The 23,690-nt window shown below is 41.2% G+C and overlaps 1 protein-coding gene across 6 annotated transcripts in view; it reads right to left on the bottom strand.

Moving 5' to 3' along the window:
• Positions 1-23,690, bottom strand: part of PTPN4 (protein tyrosine phosphatase non-receptor type 4) — a 114,920-nt gene that overhangs the window by 35,944 nt on the left and 55,286 nt on the right. For 4 of the 6 annotated variants that reach the window (XR_014024967.1, XR_014024968.1, XM_081316515.1 and 1 more), the window contains exons 8-15: positions 20,336-20,456; positions 19,722-19,809; positions 17,122-17,210; positions 14,919-14,982; positions 13,161-13,333; positions 12,137-12,205; positions 6,546-6,680; positions 4,606-4,764 (exon numbers count right to left, since the gene is read on the bottom strand). Coding sequence is in view for 4 of the 6 variants with exons in the window: in XM_081316515.1 (XP_081172641.1) it covers positions 4,606-4,764; positions 6,546-6,680; positions 12,137-12,205; positions 13,161-13,333; positions 14,919-14,982; positions 17,122-17,210; positions 19,722-19,809; positions 20,336-20,456 (898 nt within the window). In the remaining 2 variants the exon portion in view is untranslated. The remainder of the gene's footprint in view (positions 1-4,605; positions 4,765-6,545; positions 6,681-12,136; positions 12,206-13,160; positions 13,334-14,918; positions 14,983-17,121; positions 17,211-19,721; positions 19,810-20,335; positions 20,457-23,690) is intronic. The other 2 variants (XM_081316517.1, XM_081316518.1) reach the window with 2 other exon arrangements.

The raw sequence follows: 23,690 nt of genomic DNA, 5'->3' as shown, positions 1-23,690 counted from the left end.
CGCTTTCCCCCCCATCGCTCACCCGCTGCCCCCGAAAATGCTGCTGCCGCTTTCCCCCCCCATCGCTCACCCGCTGCTCCCGAAAATGCCGCTGCCGCTTTTCCCCCCCCATCGCTCACCCGCTCCTCCCGAAAATGCCGCTGCCGCTTTTCCCCCCCCATCGCTCACCCGTGCTTTCCCCCCCCATCGCTCACCCGTGCTTTCCCCCCCCATCGCTCACCCGTGCTTTCCCCCCCATCGCTCACCCGTGCTTTCTCTCCCCATCGCCCACCCGTGCTTTCTCTCCCCATCGCTCACCCGTGCTTTCTCTCCCCATCGCTCACCCGTGCTTTCCCCCCCCATCGCTCACCCGTGCTTTCTCTCCCCATCGCTCACCCGTGCTTTCCCCCCCATCGCTCACCCGTGCTTTCTCTCCCCATCGCTCACCCGTGCTTTCTCTCCCCATCGCTCACCCGTGCTTTCTCTCCCCATCGCTCACCCGTGCTTTCTCTCCCCATCGCTCACCCGTGCTTTCCCTCCCCATCGCTCACCCGTGCTTTCCCCCCCCATCGCTCACCCGTGCTTTCTCTCCCCATCGCTCACCCGTGCTTTCCCCCCCATCGCTCACCCGTGCTTTCTCTCCCCATCGCTCACCCGTGCTTTCTCTCCCCATCGCTCACCCGTGCTTTCTCTCCCCATCGCTCACCCGTGCTTTCTCTCCCCATCGCTCACCCGTGCTTTCCCCCCCCCATCGCTCACCCGTGCTTTCTCTCCCCATCGCTCACCCGTGCTTTCTCTCCCCATCGCTTACCCGTGCCGCCCCGAAAATGCCGCTGCCGCTCGCCCGCTTCCTCGCTTCCTCGCCCGGGGACCAGCACCAGCCAGCCAGCCCGCCGGCGAGAAGCCCGGCCCGGAGGTGAGGTGAGGGAGCGGAGTCGCTCACCCGTGCTTTCCCCCCCATCGCTCACCCGTGCTTTCTCTCCCCATCGCTCACCCGTGCTTTCTCTCCCCATTGCTCACCCGTGCTTTCTCTCCCCATCGCTCACCCGTGCTTTCTCTCCCCATCAAAGATCCTTGGAAGTAATGGTTGGAAAAGTTTGCAAGTCTTTGGGAAAGTTCAAGAAGTGAAAGGAATACCCTCCTCTTGAAAGACCAGATAAGGCAGACAGGGAGATGAAGAGTTCAACCGAGTTTCCTCTTTTGTTCAGGCATCTGCACCCGCTGCTTTTAAACTCGCCGGGCGCTGCAACGGCACCCGTTTTCCCCGGCGAGTTTTCCCTACCTGGCCCCTGCAGAATCGCGGCGGCGCCCCCGGAGAAGCCTACCCCGAGGCTGCAGCCGATTTTTCTTTCTCCAAGACTCTGCCGCCCAGAGCGTTGTTTCTCCCCCTCGTGCGTGCGTGGGATGAGGCGAGAAACCAACAGCCTGCGTCCGTCTCTCTTTATGTATATTTCTGTATATATCTTATCTCGGGATCTAGACCTTTCGAAGGAGAAGGGGCGGCTGGAGTTCGTGAGTTGCTGTGGGACCCAAGGGTTGGGGGAAGAGAGATGGGAGGGAAAAGGGGAGAAACCTGCCGCTGGCTAGTTCTTTGTCTGATCGGGGGAGCCTGAACAAAAGAGGAAACTCGGTTGAACTCTTCATCTCCCTGTCTGCCTTATCTGGCTTTTTGAAACGCACCACCGGCTGCTCCGTCCAGAAGCCCAGATTCGGGAGGGCTGCTTGGCTTCCACTTGAGCCCATCTATGTCCGCGGGCCCCCCCCACTACCCCTAGACCTCCGCCGCCGGCGGAGGCTGGATCCGCGCTCCGCAGCGGCAGGGCGCGGATCCAGCCGGCGGCAGAGGCTTGTGGAGCACGGATCCAGCCTCCGCCGGCATGCAGGCAAATCCTGCTAAAGGGCTTTTCCCCCCCCCACTGGATCCGCGCTCCGCAAGCCTCTGCCGGCGGCAGGGCGCGGATCCAGCCGGCGGCAGAGGCTTGTGGAGCACGGATCCAGCCGCCGGCGACAGAGGCCTGCCTGCTTCTTTCCGCCGCGGAACGAAGCAGCCTGCCTCCCCAAACCTCCCCAAAAGAAGCAGGCAGGCAAGGCACGGATCTCCGGAGACCTGCCGACGTTTGGGGAGGTGCCCAAACCTCCCCAATCATCAGCAGGTCTCCGGATCTCCGTGCCTTGCCTGCCTGCTTCTTTCTGCAGCGGAAAGAAGCAGGCAGGCAAGGCACGGAGATCCGGAGACCTGCCGACGTTTGGGGAGGTTTGGGGAGGTGCCCAAACCTCCCCAATCATCAGCAGGTCTCCAGATCTCCGTGCCTTGCCTGCCTGCTTCTTTCTGCAGCGGAAAGAAGCAGGCAGGCAAGGCAAGGAGATCCGGAGACCTGCCGACGTTTGGGGAGGTTTGGGGAGGTGCCCAAACCTCCCCAATCATCAGCAGGTCTCCGGATCTCCGTGCCTTGCCTGCCTGCTTCTTTCTGCAGCGGAAAGAAGCAGGCAGGCAAGGCACGGAGATCCGGAGACCTGCCGACGTTTGGGGAGGTGCCCAAACCTCCCCAATCATCAGCAGGTCTCCGGATCTCCGTGCCTTGCCTGCCTGCTTCTTTCTGCAGCGGAAAGAAGCAGGCAGGCAAGGCACGGAGATCCGGAGACCTGCCGACGTTTGGGGAGGTGCCCAAACCTCCCCAATCATCAGCAGGTCTCCGGATCTCCGTGCCTTGCCTGCCTGCTAATTTCCGCTGCAGAAAGAAGCAGGCAGGCAAGGCACGGAGATCCGGAGACCTGCCGACGTTTGGGGAGGTTTGGGGAGGTGCCCAAACCTCCCCAATCATCAGCAGGTCTCCGGATCTCCGTGCCTTGCCTGCCTGCTTCTTTCTGCAGCGGAAATTAGCAGGCAGGCAAGGCACGGAGATCCGGAGACCTGCTGACGTTTGGGGAGGTTTGGGGAGGTGCGCGCGCACCTCCCCAAATCTCCCCAAACTTCGGCAGGTCTCCGGACGGCGGCGGCTTGGGAGAGGTGCGCGCGATCCTGGAAGCACCGAAGCCTCGGCCGCGCGCAAGTCCTCGGTAAGCTCCGGGCGGTCACTTGCTTCCGTCTCCTGAGGGAAGGGGGGGGCAACTGGAGCGGGCGTGTTTCCTCGCCTGCTGGGCGCCGCGATTTGCCCGGGGAACGCGCGGGCCCCGAATGGCAGCGTGGAGCGAGGAAGCGGACAGCCAGGGCTTCCCCGAGAGCCGCGGCCACACAGGGTATTCCTGTGTATTCAGGCTTGCAAAATGGCGGATCGAGCCTCTGCTGGCGGCGGAGGCTTGCAGAACGGCGGATCGGCTTATACTCGAGTCACGAACTTTTTCCAGTTTTTGGGGGTGAAAATGGGGGTCTCGGCTTATACTCGAGTCGGCTTATACTCAAGTATATACGGTACTATTATTTTGCAATTTGACAATTCTGTAGAGTAATTCATCTGCAGTTTACACAAATTTTTAGAAATTCGTGTATCTAAAGTGTTAATGACAATTCATTTATTCACACTGTAAAACTGACAATTTCAATACAATTCCCACAATAGCGTATTCAAGTAAAAATAACCAAGGTTGTCACTGACTTGTTTTCAGACTCATTTAAATTAGTAGGCTTGGGAATTCACTATTCTCATATAGAAATGCAAGGTACAAATGTTTTCATATATTGCTATTAAATTACAAACTAGTATGTATTACTTAGCAACTCTTCTTCCCAATTTTAATTGTAATCTGATTAAATCCTGAGAATACATTTCCATTAGAACATAATATCCAGGATATTATCGTGTTTAAATTCTTTCTTTTTCAAATGTGAGAAGGCAAACAAAATTTACAACATATACAAAAAAATTGAACTAATACTGTATAATACTATTGTTCCAAGTGTAATACACAGTAATATATTACCATAATAAATTGTGAGGATTAAGAATAAACTAGAAAAAAACTTCCTAACCTTATATTTACCCAGTTAGTTCTTAATTTCCTCTGAAAGTTTAAAACAATGGATGTGTAAGTGGAATATTTTGAATCAAAATAGCTTTCTATATTATTTCATTCAACAATGTGCATAATCAAATAAAAAAACTTCCTATTCAGTGAAGTGCTATGTCACACAAATCTGATACTATATCTTCCAAATGTTACTATATCTCTTAAGCACAAGTAATGTATTAGTACAATATATATGGATTCTATCAATTTTTCCAATGACTTCTTTAAAAGGTTAAATTTGTGGTATTCTAACACACTAATATTGAGCCATGACCCATTGCATTTAAGGGAAAAATGAGAAATCATTTCCAATAACTGTTTAACACAACTATAAAGTAGGTAAGTATTATCTTCCACTGCACAAATGAAGGGGTGATATGGTTGCTAGATTGCTTATATGAAGTTACCTGATAAATTTATGAGATTTGCTATTATTATGCTATATATTTATATTCTATCTAAAATTAGATCCCTTATGTTACTCCAGTTTTTACTTACAAAGTATAATTAAATATAAAAATGAGATCTGCCCACCTTATAGCTATATGGGAAAAATATGGAAAGTCTATATGTTATAGCAGTACAAAATGTCTTTGCAGGATTACAAAAATCAAAACTTACGGTGATGATTCTAGAATTATACTATTGGCCTGTGTAGAAGAAGGCGACCGATGATTTGCAAATACCTCACTGGGTGAAGTATGGACTACATGGTCTACTAAATGTCCAACTGAAGATGGCCGTAAACGGTTTCTCTCTTGAGTAAATGTGGAGATGCGACTGAACATGGAAAGAACAGTTATTTATTAGCCTATTAGTAAAGATTTGTAAATTCTGTGCTTTTAAATAGTTTTACCAGCATTTCTAAGAAATATCAAATCATTTTCTATAAATGCTACTGATTGCACTCCTAAATGCATGCTCTCTATTGGTGTGAAAAGCAGTCAATTAGTAGTAGTAAAACAAATTTTGTAAGAAATATATTAGAAATCAGTAAGACATTTGCAACCACAGTACTGAAGGCTATCTCTAACATTGACTGACATCTTTATAAATGATACATGTGTGGCATGCATCGATAGATGAGGAACCAACATGAATCTTAAAACGGTGTCCTAATATTACAGAAATTACTCCAGTACAAATATTATCTTTCCTTCTGAAGGCTTTTTGCAAGATATATATTTAAATAAAATAAAATAAAAACACCTGGTCTTCTTCTAGCTTGCTAGAAAAAGAGGAAACTGAAAAATAGTCACACAAAGAATAAAGAGAACCTCCCTGATTGTGGTTTAGCTTGTACAGGAAGTAAAATGCATTACCTTTATCGATAGATAATAGTATTTGTGCAGAGTTCTGAGCTCAAAAATGGAGTCTTCTGCACCATTTCATTCTGTAAGACTCACTATTAATGTAACTACATTACAGGAAATTCCATTTGAACAGAAAGAGAAACCTGGTTACATATGATGTTAAAACTACAGTTCAGTTATATAAATGACCTGGATAAACTATAGGCTTATATAACTATGAAAAAAAATTGGAAGCATCCACTTCCTGATTTAAATCAAACCCAGTTTAAGTCCTAGTTAGTTTAATCTATTGCTTATTTAAACAAATTTTACTTTCCTATTTCCAATTTTCTGTTCCTCACAGCAGGCTAGATGGGATAAGCGTATGTGACCTAAAGTAAACCCAATTAGCTATATTGTGCTAAATTATGCTGTGATATAATTTTCAAACAAAGCCACAATGTAACCAAGAAATGAAAGGGATAAACCATAGATTATTCAAAACAGAAAACAGTGGCTTTAAATTAATTTCATCAAAATAAATAATATGACTTGAATGATGCAAATACTAATTCTACGTCTAGATGCACTTTCTTAGGAGTAAACCTGTTAAATACAGTGAAACCTAGATACAAAAGATATTGTACAACTATTCTGTATAACACATACAAAATTTGTTCAAAAACAGTTTAGATATAGTTAAAATTAGGTGTTATACACATATTAAAGACAATTTTATCCTCATCCTTAATGATGCTTTATATTTACTTCCTGTACAAATAAAATCTGTCAACTATATGTGAAAAATATTTTGAAATTAGCTATAAATAAATCAATATTTTTTAAATCATGGCTAATATTACATGCTACAACAGCTTTGCATAAAATTGATGCATAAAAACTAATAATCTTAAGTTATACTGTAAAATGCTCAAGGGGGACAAAGAACAGGTATATTTGGTTTTATTAGAATTCTGAATATTATTCTATTAAAAACAACTTACTGTTTACATCTCACAGTACAGGCTACAGAAGAAAATTATTATCAATGGGAAGTTTTCTTTTCCCAGAATGAAAGTGGGAAATGCAAGCACTCTTAAAAAAATCTAATATATTGAGCTGATAGCTAAATCCTGCCTCAGTTACATGTGTGTGCTTCATTGTGACATTACTTTAGCACACCAAGGAAGAATGTTACAATGATTTACTTTCATTAATCAAATGAGAAACAGGTAACTGGTTGCAAAGGGATTATTCAACTTTACTTACTGATTAGGGGTTCCAGGTGGAGAACGGGATGGTAAACTTTGAGTTTCTAACCTGTCATCAGACAATGAATTTCTGCTGACAACCTCCCAGTCCATCCCACTTATCAATTTGCGAGCCAAAGGTTTACTTGGGGATCTAAAACAAATTTACACAAAATTATGTAGAATGATGGATCTGAAACTATTGGAAATTGAAATAAAAAATAAATAAAACTAGTCTCCCTCTTTATAGGTACTGAAATGCAGTGCATCTTATTTGACCATTTCTTCCAAAAATATACACAGATTCTCATGGGACTATTCACAAGAGAAAAATAACCAAACGCAATGAGAAGAAGGATAACTAAAGACAGAGCAAATTATCCATATTGGCTCTTTTTACAGTAATTCTGTATTGCTAAGGGCTGAATCATCTACAGTGCCACATATGGGGGAGGAAAGCTGTTTGTGAAAGAAAGCATGCTTCTTTCTTTTCTTTCTTAACTCTAAATTAGTCCTTTATTACAATTACTTGCATAATTTACAGCTACATTCAAAGCAAACCACTTGCAAAGGAGAAGTCGAATCAACTTTACATTTATAGACATAAAAATCCAAGACTTTTAGAAGAATTCTATTTCAACTTACAAGCAGCGCTGAAATTTGAGTTTCAAATGCAGTGAACAAATGCGACATAAAAAACAAAGACATGTGGCACATTTGCGCATTAAAAAAACTCCAGCTCTTAATAAAATTTAAGAATTTTTACTGGGCTTAGCTGTACCACAGCTGAATATGACAACCAGTTTTTAAAAGTCTAGCCATAAGGTAGCTGTGAAAGATACGATTACATATTTTTCAACAATTCATAGAAACTGATTTAAATGAAGTGTGATGCACAGATTTATCTAACATAATCATTAGAACATCAACTATATTTATTTATGCTTATGTACATTTCTAGTACTCATATGTTACTAGCTCAAATGTTATTGTTTTCCAAAAAAAGTTATTTCAAAATTTAAAAAAACAATAAAACAACTATTATACTACTATACTACCATACTACCATTTCTAAAGTGCTTTTAAAGACAACAGGGATAAGCACTGTTTTATACAAAACTTGATCTGCTCATCCAAAATATAAGGAAAAAGAAAAATCTAAGATAGCCTGGATAAAAATGTTAGCAACTTTTTGCAGGTTAAATGAGCATGCATTTTCTTTTTAGGAATGATGCAACTCTTTGGAAAACTCACCTTAATGATCAAACAGAAAGTTGCTTCAGTAACTTGTTAAGCCAGGCAAAAACACTGAACTGTCAAACTACATTTAGAACATTATTAAATGTTTGAAAATCACAGTCCCACCCACTCATGTTACCAAAACTTCCTGTTCTTTGTGGAAATTTCAAAGAAACATTTGCCACATTACAACAGTATATCTTCTACTACCACCACTTTATAGTTTCCTCTTCTAATATCTATGACCTTCAGAACATTTAATAACTAAATTGCTTTATTTACTTGGATCCTTTTTTGTCAAACATAAAAAATTCATTTGATAAAGAGGAATAAACCAGAAAGAGATCAAAATAATGGAAACATGGTTCAAAGTACGAGTAGTCACAGATGCTTTCAGATTATATTTTTCTATAAAAGGATGCTATCTCCTTTACTTCTAAATAAGAAACAGAGAACACTTGGATTTTAGAATACAAGATTGTGTCATTATTCAGCTTACATTATCAAATATGCAAAATGAAATATTTTTAGGAAGCAAGTTCTTTTGAATTAAGTCGGTGTTTGCTCAAACACATACATTCAGGACTTGGGTAAAGAGTAGTCTCTATTCTCTGCTGGCTTCTATCCTCAAACATTTGCATGGGAAGGGACCTGCACGTACAGGGCTATGTAAATGCTCAGCTTTTTTTCACCATTACTTTATTTTGTCCCTCAGCTTATATTTCACTGATTTGTAGTTGCTAAGTTGGCAGGGATTGGTAATCAAAGACAACGATGACATGTCTGACAAGACAACAATGCAATGCTCACTTTGGGCACAAAGGAAGGCTTCACTCTCCTTTAATGTAATCGAGACAACATTATTGAACCCTCAATATTTTTTGCGATCTTCCATAAAGTAGACAACAGTGATGCATTCTAGTTTACAGAACTTCTTTTCATAAAGTATGTCTTTGGCATCTGTAACACAACTTTTCCTCTGGAAAACCCATTTCTTGAATATTGAAAAAAGTGACTTATACCCAGTTGTTGTACTCATGACTATTGCAGCATCCCTACAGTCACAAGATCAAACTTTGGGTGCTTTGCAACTAGCAAGTATTTATAAGGTTGCAATATCCTGGGATCACGGGATTGTCATTTCTAGATGGTTTCTGACAAACAAAGCCAACAGGGGAAACCAGATTCACTTAATGACCACACAATTCACTTAATGACTGCAGTCTTCACTTAACAACAGTGGCAGAGAAGTTGTAAAATTGAATGTGACTCACTTAATGACCACCTTACTTAGCGACAGAAGTTCTGGTCCCAATTGTGGTTCTTTCTAGGGATTATTGGCTTCCAGTTGCCCTCCGGGTGAGATTCAAGGTGCTGGTGATGACCTATAAAGCCCTAAATGGCTTGGGTCCGGACTATCTAAGGGAACACCTGCTGCCGGCATCAACTTCCCATCGTCCTGTGCGCTCCCATAGGGAGGGCCTCCTTAGGGTGCCGCTGGTCAGGGAATGCCGGCGGGTGATCCCCAGAGGGAGGGCATTCTCTGTGAGCGCGCCTGCCCTTTGGAATGATTTACCTGTGGAACTCTGGACTGCCCCCGACCTGCGCTCGTTTCGCCGGGACCTGAAAACTTGGCTTTTCGATCTATCTGGCCTGGACTGAGGGTTTTTTTTAGTTTTAAGTTTTAGCATTGTTTTATTTAATTTAATTTAATTTAATTTAATAATATTTATATACTGCCCTTTTCCCTGAGGACTCAGGGCGGTTCACAGGGCAGAATAAAATACTAAATACAAACATTAAAAAGAGATTAAATGATTGCCCAAGTTAAAACAATTGGAATACAATTCTAAAACCCCAAGATAAAATTAAGACACCAAAAATAAAAAACCCCACCAATCCCCATCAGGCTAGGCCGGCTTGTACAAACAGAAACGTCTTGAGATCGCGACGAAAGGAGCGAAGATCGGGCGCCATCCGGAGCTCTACCGGTAGCTGATTCCACAGCTCCGGAGCGCCCACAGAGAAGGATCTCCCCCTGGGGGCCACCAATCGGCATTCTCTGATCGGTGGCACCCTGAGGAGGCCCTCTCTGTGGGAACGCACAGGGCGCAGGGAGCTTGATGCCGGCAGCAGATGTTCCCTAAGGTACTCCGGCCCCATGCCATGGAGGGCTTTGAACACCGTTACCAGTACCTTGAATCTCACCCGGAAGACAACTGGCAACCAATGCAGCTCACGGAGCAGAGGTGTAACGTGGGAGTATCGGGAGACTCCCAACACAACTCTCGCGGCTGCATTCTGTACCAGTTGGAGCTTCCGGGTGGTCCTCAAGGGCAGCCCCATGTAGAGAGCGTTGCAGTAGTCCAGACGAGAGGACACGAGCGCATGAGTGACCGTGCACAAATCATCCCGGCTAAGATAGGGCCGCAACTGGCGCACCAGGCGAACCTGGGCGAAGGCCCCCCTAGTCACAGCTCCTATATGGTCTTCCAAGGTGAGCCGTGAATCTAGGAGGACTCCCAAGTTGCGAGCCCTATCTACGGGGGGTAATAGTTCACCCCCCATAGCCAGAGGTGTTGGGCTATTATTAATTTATTATTATTGTTGGGCTATTATTAATTTCTTTTTAATTCTATTTTTATCTTAATTTATATTTTTTAAATATTGCCCTGTAAACTGCCCTGAGTCCTTCGGGAATAGGGCGGTATAGAAAACTAAATAAATAAATAAATAAATAAATAAATAAATAAATAAATAAATAAATAAATAAATAAATAAATAATGATTACCAACTAGCTTTTGGGAACTTTAGGCTGGTTCTGGTTCCTTTTCTCTTCATCTGCTCTGCATGGTCTAGGAACGTTCCTCTCTGACCCTGAGAATCCCTACGCATTTGATTCTTTCTTCATCCTGAGAGACTCAAAGCTTTTCACTCAGTTCCTCCTGCCTGATTTTCTCCTTCTATTCTCCACGTTGCCAGAATGCGACAAAGCCGCTCTCTGTTGCTTTCCTCCTTTTTCTCACTTTCTTCCAAGACAAACTTCAATCACTTGGCGACACTTTTGTTTTTGATTGCCTTTTCGTATTTTTTTCTGGTATAACACCTGAGATCGCTTTTCTGTTTTTGCTACTGGTAACCATAGAGGGATGCTTTACAATATAGTTAATGGTTTACAGTATAACTTTTAGTTTCCGGGGACTGCAAGTTTGAGAAACTGAGGCCCATAATAAGCAACTCCATATCAGTCCGTTCCATTTTTCTTGTGGTTGAAGAGGTAGGATTTTTGACCCTGCTATTCAGATTTCAGTTATTGTTTCTACTGGTAGAAAATACTCAGAAATTACATTACTAATTTTTGGCAACATATTAAAAGATTTTTTTAAAAAATCCATCCTTTATTATTTTTATAAATAACTTAACTTAAGGCGGCGAACAGACCCAACATACCTTCCTCCTCCTATATTCCCCACAACAACAACCCTGTGAGATGGGTTGAGCTGAGAGAGAGTGACTGGCCAAGGTCACCCAGCCAGCTTTTTATGCCTGAGGTGGGACTAGGCATAGTCCCACAGTCTCCTGGTTTCTAAATACTAGACCAAACAGATCTAGGTAAACAATGAAAAAATGCTGCACAATATCACCTTTGAATGATATTAGTTTCTGGGCAAGTCTATGGCCCAACTAGAATAATACCAGGAGTTGGGAGATATTCTAGAGCACAGGTCTGCCACATGCGGCTCTTTCAGCCGTCTCCTGTGGCTCCCAGTCCTCTCCTATGTGTAGTCCAAAAAAAAAGTGGGACTAAAAAAGTTCAACCAATCAATTCAAATATGCAGGGTAGGTGCATATCTCGCTGAAGAGTGCATATCCACTCTTCAGTCAAACCCTGTTCTGCGCATGCGTGCATGTACGCGCATGCGCACACATTTTTTACGGCTCCCAGTTTTTCCTTTTGTGAGGGAACCGGTTCCGAGTGGCTCTTTCACTGTTTCAGGTTGCTGACCCCTGTTCTAGAGGGAGTTAACTGAGCAAACGGAGAAAATAGGTTCACTATGTGTAAAGAATAAAACACCCCTTCATGGAATTCTGAATTTTTGCGGATCAGGATTTCCATCAGATCTGAGTCATCAATGCTGAAAGCCAATGGAGTCTTGATCAGCTTCCATATTTCCCTGGGAAGTATGGCAAGAAACCCAGTCCTGTTCCTTCTTCCATGTGTCTAAAATTTTATGTGTCAAGAGAACCTCTATACAGGGTTATTATTGATTGGTTATGCCCAATCCATTTTGAAAGTAAGGAGAATTCTAAACAAGAGGCTATATGAATATGTTTATCATATTTCATGCAAGTCACTTTAAATGGCTTACCTGGCAAACACCCTGTCCTTGTTTGCCCTTTCTTTGCCATATTGTACAGACTGAACCTCTGTTCTCCCACTGAAAGGGAAGTGTAATATTGAGATTGTAAAGAAAAATAAGTATTTTGTCTATTTTTTTTTTTAAATAGCGTGAAATTCCAAAATGAAGAGAAAAATTTGTAACAGTATTGCCAACAATAAACAACAATGAGACTGCCTTCCTGTAAACCTACAAATAATAATGTGCACGTCCTATCTGTAGGATTACTTTAGCTGTATTTGCATTTAGGGGTGTCTGTCTGTCTGTCTGTCTTTAAAAGCATCAGAGAACATCATCATTACAAATACAACTTCTGCTTAGGTATTTCTAACTGGAAGATTCTGTGACATGAACACTGCTTTAATTGTCTCCTTCCCATGATAATTACAGCCACTCTTAGTACTGCCTATTTCCCTCCTTGGTTTGACCACACAAAGTGGTCAATAAGTTTTCCAACTCATTTTAAACTGCAGCCAAACTGAGGGGGGGGGGAAAGTCACCAATGTATGTAGCCTAATGCAGTTCAGACTAAACCAGTCCTTTTTCAGGGGTGCTAGGTCTATGTAGCAACCTCAGTTTTCAAACAAAATTCATGAGTCAGAAATGTGCTTGGGTGCAGTGTGGGTGACTAATCTGTGCACCGAGGACTGAAGGCTCCTGAAGTGTCCTTTTTGTAACCCAGGAGTCATGTGGATGGTAAAGCCTGCTGAAAGAACAGTTTCCTGTCATGTTATAGAAATATGAATACCGCAGGGTAAGCTAAAGTACACAAATCAGTTTAAAAAACAAAGACATCAACAAATCTTTCTCTTGCATCCAATCTCATCTACGCATATAATGTATACTCCCCAAAATCTTATAATACTTGGTCACCAATTTTTTTTCCTCATCTTTGGGCTATCAAATTAACAGCAGCAACTTTATAGTAAGTTTTCAATTGTAATATTTATTTTATTATTCCTATACCATCATATGAAATAGAGATGCAACTTACCAGTACCGAAACTTTGACCCTAAAGTAAAATAATGTGCAAAAAAGTTCTTCTGAGGTGGCAGTGGTCTGTCCAACCGAAAAAAAGTGTGATGTTCTACACAAGCTTTCCATAAATTCTTACATGCTCGATAATTCACCATGTTGAATCCCAATAAAGTTTCTCTAGATTCATGCTAGAAAGAAAGGATATATATTTGTTTGTCAGTTCCAAAGGATTCTTATTTAAGTACTACAATGTATGTAAGATGGAGATAGCACAAGTATTATATAAATAGTATTGCTTCACAACCCCATCCCCAAATACACACAACGTTAAATTGGTAAAGTTTGGTACAGGATTCATTAGAGTGAACTAACGTGAGGGTTTTGGCTTAGTGAGCACCAAAAAAGGTAAATAAAATCCACATTTTTCTTTCCATCCCTGTCAATCTATATAATTTCTCTGCCAGGAGTGATAGATTAGCTGCCAGCTGTTAATGCTCAGAAGCAATTATCAGCTTCCTATCAGCCTAAGCCAGTGCTTCTGCTTTCCTAATAGCTAGGAACCAGCTAGCAATAACAGAAACATTGTTAGATTAAAAGTGACAACATTCAGTAGGACAGGGACCAAAGGTGCTGGAAGATGAAAGGCCAACCTGTCCAGGAGGAAAGCTTTGTGACTACAGTCACAGATTGATGATAGCAGATTGTAGCATTTTTTTTTATCTTCCTCCCTCCAAAAGGAGGTTATCAACAATTTCAGAGAGCTTCTTATCATCAAGCTGCTACTACTATAAGCCAGACATGTATGGCCTTTTTCAATTTCCCTCTGGCTCTACATACAAAGAATAATTTCAGCCAGATTTACTATATTAACAATAGTTTAGCCTACTATTAGACAATTACAAAATTAATTTATTTTCGTATTTTAATCAGGTACGCTCTACAAAGAACATTTCCATTCTGCCGAGCATTCTCATCGAGAAGCTGACTGACTTGAAATTTGCGACTGGATTCAAGACTTTCTCAGGGACCGGTTACAAACAGTGAGGGTCGGGTCTGCTTTGTCCACCCCCCTGAAGCTTTGCACCGGCTTGCCACAGGGTTGTGTGCTTAGCCCCTATCTGTACTCTTTGTACACATATGACTGTGTATCATCCGACCCATCTACTGCGATAATTAAGTTCGCAGATGATACTACAGTGGTGGGTCTTATTACAGGTGGGGATGAGATAGCATACAGGGCGGAGGTACAAAAACTATCCATATGGTGTTGTAACAACAACTAGCACCGCGGATAGGAAAGCATTACAGAGGGTGGTGAGCACAGCACAAGACATTGTGGGCTGTCCCCTGACACCACTAGATGACATCGCCAGGGCTTGCTGCCTTGGAAGACTGAGGAAAATTCTCAGGGATAACTCACACCCTGGACGGTACCTCTTTACTCTCCTGCCATCGGGTAGGAGATATAGGAGTATAGCCAGCCGAACCAACAGGCTGAAGAACAGCTTTTATTCATGGGCTGTTAGGCTTTTGAACGGGATATAATTTTATAAACTTTATGCATGATTGACTTGCGAGGCCAGTGTGTTGTGCAATTAGCTCACATGGTGTAATAAGATGGAGGGTTTGTGTCACTGTAAGTTGGGGGTGGGGGCACGAAGGGAGGCTCAGCCAATCTCAATGTATACATGGTTGTACTTTGACAATAAAGGTTCATTCAAAATAAAATATAATCTAGTATGAAATATATTAATTAGAAGTATCAATACTCACTAATTCTTTTCTAAGTTGAATGAAAAACTGTTTGCACTTAAAAGAAATTTTTATAATCTTCAACCTAATGAAATAAAAAAAATCACAATAGGATAATCAATAATCAGATGTATTAATTGGACAAGGATGGTCACTACATTCAACATTCACAAGACAAATATCCATCATTTCATTTACCTGTCTAAATCTGTTCCAGCCTACATTTTATCACTGTAGCACTATACCTCAAAGACTATTATCAGCAAAAGTGTCTTTTCTTATATTTATTTATTCAATTTATATGGGCTGCCTATCTCTTGATTATGTTTATCAGGATATAAATTATTTTTTACATACAAAAGCTATGAATGCAGGAAATAATTCAGGCAACTAAAAACCTATAGATTCCTATTTTGAATGGCTCATTATTGTCATTGGAAAATACAATACTAATGCATGACAAATAGGAGAACAAAAATCATTTAAACGTATCTTAATCATGAGTAAGGAAATATTTTTAAAAAGCGACATAATCTCTTAATACTATATAGGTCTATATTGGCCTGATAACCGGAGTAGATAATTAAGTAAACAAGTGGACGGTATGGTCATCCTAGCCCTGCTTGACCTCTCAGCTGCTTTCAATACCATCAATCAAGATAGCCTTCTAAGCCAGGGGTGTCAAACTGCCAGCCCACGGGCTGGTTGCCTCATACGGAGGCCGCACCCACCCTAGCTCCGGCAATGCAAAAAAAGTCAGGATACATCATGACACATCACATGACGCGACGAGTTTGACACCCGTGTTCTAATCCAGTTGAGAGGGTTGCGAGTGGGAGGCACTGTTCATCAGTGGCTCTTCTCCTTCCTCCAAGATCAATTCTATTTGGTGTTTTGGGGGGGGGATAGTGAGGGGAGAAGTCCAGTTCTAGGCCTTTGGTCTGTCAAGTGCAGCAGGGCTCAACTCTCTCCCTATTTCTATTTAACATTTACATGAAGCTGCTGGGTGAGGTCATTTGTTGGTACAGAGTTAAGTATCATTAGTGCATATCTTTGCCTTGGGCCACCCAAGTGATGTTATCAAGGTGCCTTCCCAATGCCTGGAGGCTGTATTGGCCTGGATGGGAAAGAATTAGCTTCAGCTCAACCCTAATGAGACTAACTGACTGTGGGTTTTACGATCCCTCGCATCTGATGATCAGACATCTTTAACTTTGGTTGAGGCCACATTCCTCCAGTCAGAGGTAGTTGCCATCTGGAGGTTCTCCAGGAATCTTGGCTCCTGCTCAAAGAGAAAAAATAGATCTGGTGTGCCCATCTGCACCCTATCAGTCTTCCCAGGTAGACTGGACAGGAAACATAGCCAGATGTACTACTTCTACTTTATTGCAAGACTATATTAATAGAATCTTGCACGTCTGAGAGTACAAATCTCCTGTTCTTTCCTTTACAGCATGAGAAGCTAGGGAGGCTTACTTCTGAGCCTCTTTCTCGGCCCAGCTGCGGGCTATACCTACTCTTATCTGTTTCCTGGGCAGCATTTCTTCACCCTGTCTCTCAAGGTTTTTCTCATATACCATTACAGTGATTTCCTAGATCAAAAGACACTGCTCACAACCACACACACCTTACTTATTGCAACCTGCTTTGCATGAGTTTGTCCTTGAAGAACTTTTGGAAACTGCAATTGGTCAGAAAGGCATAATATTGAACGCTGACTCTTAAAGAGTTGATTAGTCCGACATGTTTATCCCCCCCAAAAAATTTAACCTATAAACACTGCAGCATGTAGTATTCGGAGGCATTTTTTTTTACAATTCTTAGTATATAAAAAGGTGACCAACTTAGATCTTAGATGTATACTTAAAAACGAAAGCTATCACTATAGTATAGGTGGCCCTTGTTTAACAACTACTCATCCAGCGAACGTCTGAATGCCATCTACACTAATGAATCCTAGTTTTGATCAGTCCTCACAGTTACAGCCACTGCAGTGCCCTGCAGTTATTTGACTGCAACTGGTAACCTTTCCTGCTGGCTTCTGAAGAATGAAGTCAAGAGAGAAGCCAGCAGGATGTTGGAAGAGTTGAGGTCACAAAAAGTTCTTCCTTAACTTACTTATGACCATGCCCCTTAATGATGGAGTTTCCAGTCCTAATTAATGTCATTCAGTAAGGAATACCTGTACATAGGAAATAATAATACTTTAAAAACATATCCTTACCATGGAAAGGTATTAATTCGTACCCTGTTCTTATAAATTAGTATGCCTCCTGACATTACTCCAATCATAATTTCATTATTACTTTGATCCTACAAAAAGAACAGGAAAATTATGAATACTTATTTTCTCTTTTCTTACAACTTTTATCATTTGTAAAGAAGCAATAACTCTTCCTTGATGAGTCTCTAATGTCAATTTGCATTAAGGGAAAAATATCTTTTGACTTAATATTATATTCCGGCTCTTCTACGTTCCCCATAATGTCACTATCAAGCAACATCCTAAGCTTCTCTTATATAGAACTACTCTATATTTAAATAGAGCTGATCTTAAGGTACTACCTTATGAAACAAAATTAGAATCATCACAAAACTTGAAATAATATAGTAAACTGCTATGTTATGAAAATGCCTGTGTAAGAGGCTCTAGTGTTGCCAATGACAAGTGCGATATTGCTGGGCTGGGACCGCTGAAGCCCCCAGGAGTGGCTATGGCTTTGCACTGTTCTGCAGTACCCTCACAACTCACACATCGACTGCGCCAGGAATCACAGGACCTCCCCACTTGAAACACCCCGGCACTGGGACTTCACTCAACGACCAAGATTCTCTTCCCAACTGTGGTCATAAGTCGAGAACTAGCTGTAATATTATAACTGAACATTCTGATTAAACATGGCCGTCTTTAAATGCCCTGAAGCAGATATCATCACAACATTATGCTATGTATAACAGGGAGTGGGTGCTAGCCTTCTTCCAAAACTTGTTCTCCCTCTTTTCTGGGCTTAAGGAAAGTTCAATATTTAATTAACCAGCAAACATATTAAATTAATTCTTATAACTAAATTAATTACAAAGTGCAATTTTCTATTTCTGATTAAAAAAAATAAGTGAAACACTAAACAAATGTCCTTGATTCTATCATGAACTCTGAACTATAAGATCACATGCATTTCCTGATTCTCTAAGCTCTTTAGGTAAGAATTGCATCTATGAAAGAGGGCAAAGTTTATGATACCTTGATCTTAAAGGAAGCCGCTTATTGTTTGCAATAAGACTTCAGAAGCTGATACTCGCTTCTTATATTCCATGTCAATGTATTTATTTATACATTTCAGTGGAATGGGGGGGCAGTGGGAAAGGCGAGGAGAAAAGATAATGTATTGGTGAAAGATTGTTAACTGCTATAGTTGATACTGTGAATGAATACACACACACACACACACACACACACACACACACACACACACAAGGTAAAGGTTCCCCCGCACATGCGTGCTAGTTGTTTCCAACTCTAGGGGCCGGTGCTCATCTCCGTTTCAAAGCTGAAGAGCCAGTGTTTGTCCGAGGACGTCTCCGTGGTCATGTGGCCGGCATGACTAGACGCCAGAGGCGCACGGAACGCTGTTACCTTCCCACCGTAGTGGTCCCTATTTTTCTACTTACATTTTTACGTGCTTTCGAACTGCTAGGTTGGCAGAAGCTGGGACGAGTAACAGGCGCTCACTCTGCTACGCGGCACTCAGGATTCGACCCCCCAAACTGCCGACCTTCTGATTGAGAAGCTCAGCGTCCTAACCCACTGAGCGTCCCTTACATATACATACATATATATATGCACACACACATATACATACATACTTTCCTGTTTCAGCAGGCTGGCCTGGCATGATAGCGTTAATTGGGGTCCCAGTTTGTGTTCATTAGTGTTTCTTATTATTTTTATTGTTCGATCTGTATACCTTCCTTCCTCTGTACACCGCCCCGAGTCCCTCGGGAGAAGGGCGGTTTATAAAAACTAATAAATAAATAAATAAATAAATATATATATACACATACATACATACATATATATATACACACAAACATATATATACATATACATACATACATACATACACACACACACACACACACACACACACACACAATGAAGCCTGAAGCATATGCATGATTTCTTCTCCTTTATTGGACTAAAATGTATGTGGATGTGTCAGCAATGGATTGTATGCTCAGCTGAGCACCTTGATTATCTAAGCTCTTTATTACTATAGATAAGATAAGAATAAGAATAATAAGAAAAGATAAGGAGATGGAAGAACCAGATTAATCAAGTACAGAGGAGAGGGAGAGAGGAAACAATTCAAAACTTAGCACTCAATAGTTACTACTTATTTGCTACTACAAACTTTCCTTTTTTAATTTTAATGTTATGATTTTAATTATAAGGTGCCCCATGAAAATTAAGAGAATCAAGTTACTTTCCATCAATACATTTTTAAGCATACCATGTGGAAAAAAAACTTTGAATACAATTTAGAAGCACTTAACATTTACTCATATGTAAGGGTGGACAAAATTGCAGCCCTTTAAAATACTAATTACTTTACGAGCCAGGTTTATGGTTAATTTTTTTTTATTAAAAGCATTAAGTAAATGGGTTATGTAAAACAAAACATAAGTGGATTAAATTATGAATATATCACTTTAAATTCACACTCAGTTACTCTGAATACTTAAATGTATTTAAAACTGATAATTCCTACAAAACAAGTTTACAGCTGATATCCATTAAAACAGTAACAATTAATTCAAACCTACCCTTGCATAGTGCAGTTCAACTCCATAGAGTTCTAAGGTTCGGGCAGTACTGAGATAACTAAACTCTGCTTCAGCTGGAGACAAACCTCTATATGGAGGCAAAAACAGGCAAATTCTTTAAATTCTTTTAAAACGCTTGTAAAATCTAAGTCCTTGCCTAAAAACAAAACTTTCTGCATAAAATGTGGTATTTCAAAAAGGAGAAACAATGTTAATAATATATTACATATTGTTTTTATTTAATAAATTATTTTTTGATTAAATAGTTTTATATTGAAGCTCTGTAGATGGCAGAAGAATGTACTTTCAGTATTATACAGAAATTGTTGATTGCAAAAGTGTAATTTTGCATACCTTATTTAATAGACCCTATTAGTAGGAACTCAACATAAATATAGTATCAAAAAAGAACAAGGGCGTGCTTTTTCACAATATCTCGTTTTTATGGGACTGCAATTATGTTTGTTTAAATGCTTTATTTCTTCATAAGTAGTGAATAACACACCATGGAAAAAAGTAGGTTACAATTCAGACGGCTACTTTTGATCTGCACACACATAATAGTTCTGCTATATCATTTTTTGATTATAACTCTATATTTTTGTCATGCTTACATATGTTGCTGATGTAGTTTGGATATTTCTTTTTCAAAGTCTTGAGGCTGGCCAGGGATGAAAGAGTAATCTGAGAGGTAGCCTGGGAAGTTATCCGTAAGGTTGTAGTCTCCCAGTTCAGCTGAAAGTTAAAATAAGCTATTTATATAACAGCGGCCCTGTTTCACAACTTGCAGAACAAACAAGAGATATGCAAATAAAAACAGTTATCTCTTCACATCTTTGCACAAATGAATCAACTTGAATGTAATCCTGTAAAGATGAATATACATGAATCAATTTTTGAATATTAGTGCCAGAAAGATTTCAACCATCTGGTGCAAGTTTGCTTGAAAACAAGTCCTATGAATTCCATATGAGTAGCCCTCAAAAATTTTTTCCATTGAATCAGATATAATTCAATTGAATTATTTGATATTCTAGTACCATTCCTCTAATATTAAATATTTGATGATAGTACAGGTAGTCCTCGACTTACAACAGTTCATTTAGTGACTGTTCGAAGTTAGAACAGCACTGAAAAAAGTGACTTAGGACCAGTCTTTACACTTATGACTGTTGCAGCATCCCTATGGTCATGTGATCAAAATTCACACGCTTGGCAACTGACTCATATTTATGACGTAGTCTCTCGGGCTCTTGTGATGACTTTTTGCAACCTTCTGAAAAGAAAAGTCAATGGGGAAGCCAAATTCACTTAACAACCGTGTTACTAACTTAGCTGCAGTGATTCACTTAACAGTGGTGGCCAGGAAGGTCGTAAAGTGGGCTAAAATCCACTTAACAACTGTCTTGCCTACCTACAGATGTTTTGGGCTTAATTGTGGTTGTAAACGGAGAACTACCCGTATTTCTATAAGCAACACTGAACATTATTAAGTATTTTTTGGGGAAAAATATATTTATATGCATAGTCAACCATAGTAATATAGACAAAATTGCACTGCAGGTGCCCCTGGAAACTTTTCTTTGAACAACACCCAATTTCCAAGAGATAAGCTACAGTTCAACTTACAAATCTACTTGCCTCCCTGGGAGTGGCAGTTACTACAGATAAAATTTCAAACAAATGTTCAATTGCATACAATGTTCCTGAACGTGTTTTGTAAGTAACTTCTTTTGGACTGTTATAAAAATAATGTATGTCTAAGTGCCTTTCTGTTGTACTAGTGTAATGATGGTAAACCTTTTGGGCTTGGCATGTCAAAAATTCAAAAAATGCTCAACTTGACTATACTGGCATGTTAACACCCCCACCACCAACAAATGAGAAACAATTTTCCATCTTCCATCCTCCATCTAGGCTACCCTGAACAGTGTTCTAGATGTGTTAGAGCTGAGCTGGGCCTTAGGTAGAGGCCAGGCTTTGATTTTAGCCCTAAAGTCATTGCTGCCACTCAAAAAGGCTGCTTCGTACCATTCCCCAAGACGCACAAGTCTTGAGGAATGAAATATTTGTCCCCGCAATCAATGCTACCCAGGATCTGCCACATGCCTCTTACCTGAAAGCGATGTTCTTTTTGCTTGCAGGCCCCTGTGGCCTACCCAGGGCTGCTCTGGGTTACACAAGGCCTTCGCTCTTGAAGCAGCTTCAGAGAAAGCTCTTCCACAGGCTCTGCAGCCTTCAAAAACTGTGTGAAAGCACACCCTGTTCTTGTGCAACTTCCAGAGGCTATGTGAGAGCACATGCTATTCTCTGTAGCCATCAAAAAACACACAAGTACCGGGCCATGCTTTCAAGATTAACTGTTGTCAGGCGTTGAAAGCTGACGTGTCACCTAAAATGTCATGTTGTATCACCTTTGACATACATATCAGGTTCACCATCACTGAACTAGTGCAAACTTTTTTTTTTTTTAGAAAACCCTGTTCACACAAGAAATATACTGGTCCAATAACATTCTAATATTCCAGATTATTAAGCTGTGTTTTCTTCTATCTTCTGTGTTGAAAGTTTTTATATAAGTCTAAATAAGTACGTTTAGACACAGTTAGGTAAGATTAGACATACCACAAATCTCAAAATAATCATTAAAATTATGTGCCACTGTCTGAAGTTGAAGTACGCATTGTTCATCTTTAAACCTTTTTTTAAAAAAATTAAACATAACATGCTATCAGAAAACCCTAAGGTAGAAATAAACTTGTGTCATATATCAGCAACTGTCAATGGATTCGTGCTATATATTGTGTGTGGCAAAAGTATATGAATCTTTGCTTTCAGTAAGTGGAGTATTGTGGGCAGCAATAACTGCAACAAAATGTATCTAATAACTGTTGATCAGTCCTGCACATTGGCTTGGAGGAATTTTAGTCCACTTCTCCCTATAGAACAGCTTCAACTAAGGGATGCTGGAGAGCTTCTACACAAGAACTAGCCTCCTTCCACATCATTCCTTATAGGGTTAAAATCAGGACCTTGACTTGGCCATTACCAAACAGTAACTTTAACTTCAATATTAATCATTCTTTGGCTGTACTACTTTGTATTTTAGGTCATTATATTGTTGCATGACCCACTTTCTCTTGAGCTTCAGTTCATAAGTCCATCAATGATGGCAAGGTGTCCTGGTCTGAAAAAAGCAAGCAGGCTCAAGCCACATTTCACAGAAATGCTGAAAACTAGTATTTGCCATTTACCAAACACTTTTCATTCAAGCAAAAGTGTTCTAGCTTGGTCTCATCCATGCATCAAACATTTTTCCAATAGCTTTATGGTTTTTCACAAACTGTAGGCAAGCAGCAATGTTCTTTTTGGAGTAGTGGCTTTCTACTTACATTACTGCCATCCACACCATTGTTGTGCAATGTTTTTGATGGTGGTCTCATGAACACTGTCATTTGTCAATGCAAGACAGATCTTTAGTTTCTTAAGAAATTGCCCTAGGACACGGGTCGGCAACCCGCGGCTCCGGAGCCTCCTCTGCCATTCTGCAAAAAAGTCCCATTGAGAGAATGGGGCGGCGGAGGTTTGGAGAGCTGATGCCTTTCGGGGCCAAAAGAAATGCAAACGAAGGCAGCAGCTCTCCAAACGGGGCAACGGCGGTTTGGAGAGCTGCACGCGCAGCTCTCCAAACCTCCTCCGCCCCATTTCCAAGGCTGCCGGCTTCGTCCATGTTTGAGGAAGCCAGCAGATCTCCAAACGGCCGGCGGCGGTTTGGAGAGTTGCGCGCACAGCTCTCCAAATCTCCTCCTCCCCTTTTGCAGGGCTGCTGGCTTCCTCAAACATGGACAAAGCTGGCAGATCTCCAAATGGGCAGAGGAGCTCCAAACCTCCGGTGCCCCGTTTGGAGAACTGCTCCCTTCCGCGTTTCTTTCAAATGCGGATGAAGGCAGCAACTCTCCAAACGGGGCA

This window comes from Vipera berus (genome assembly GCF_964194415.1).
Source record: "Vipera berus genome assembly, chromosome: 1".
NCBI lineage: Eukaryota > Metazoa > Chordata > Lepidosauria > Squamata > Viperidae > Vipera > Vipera berus.
The sequence above is the reverse complement of the archived record's forward strand: the minus strand, read 5'-3'. Positions and strand labels throughout refer to the sequence as shown.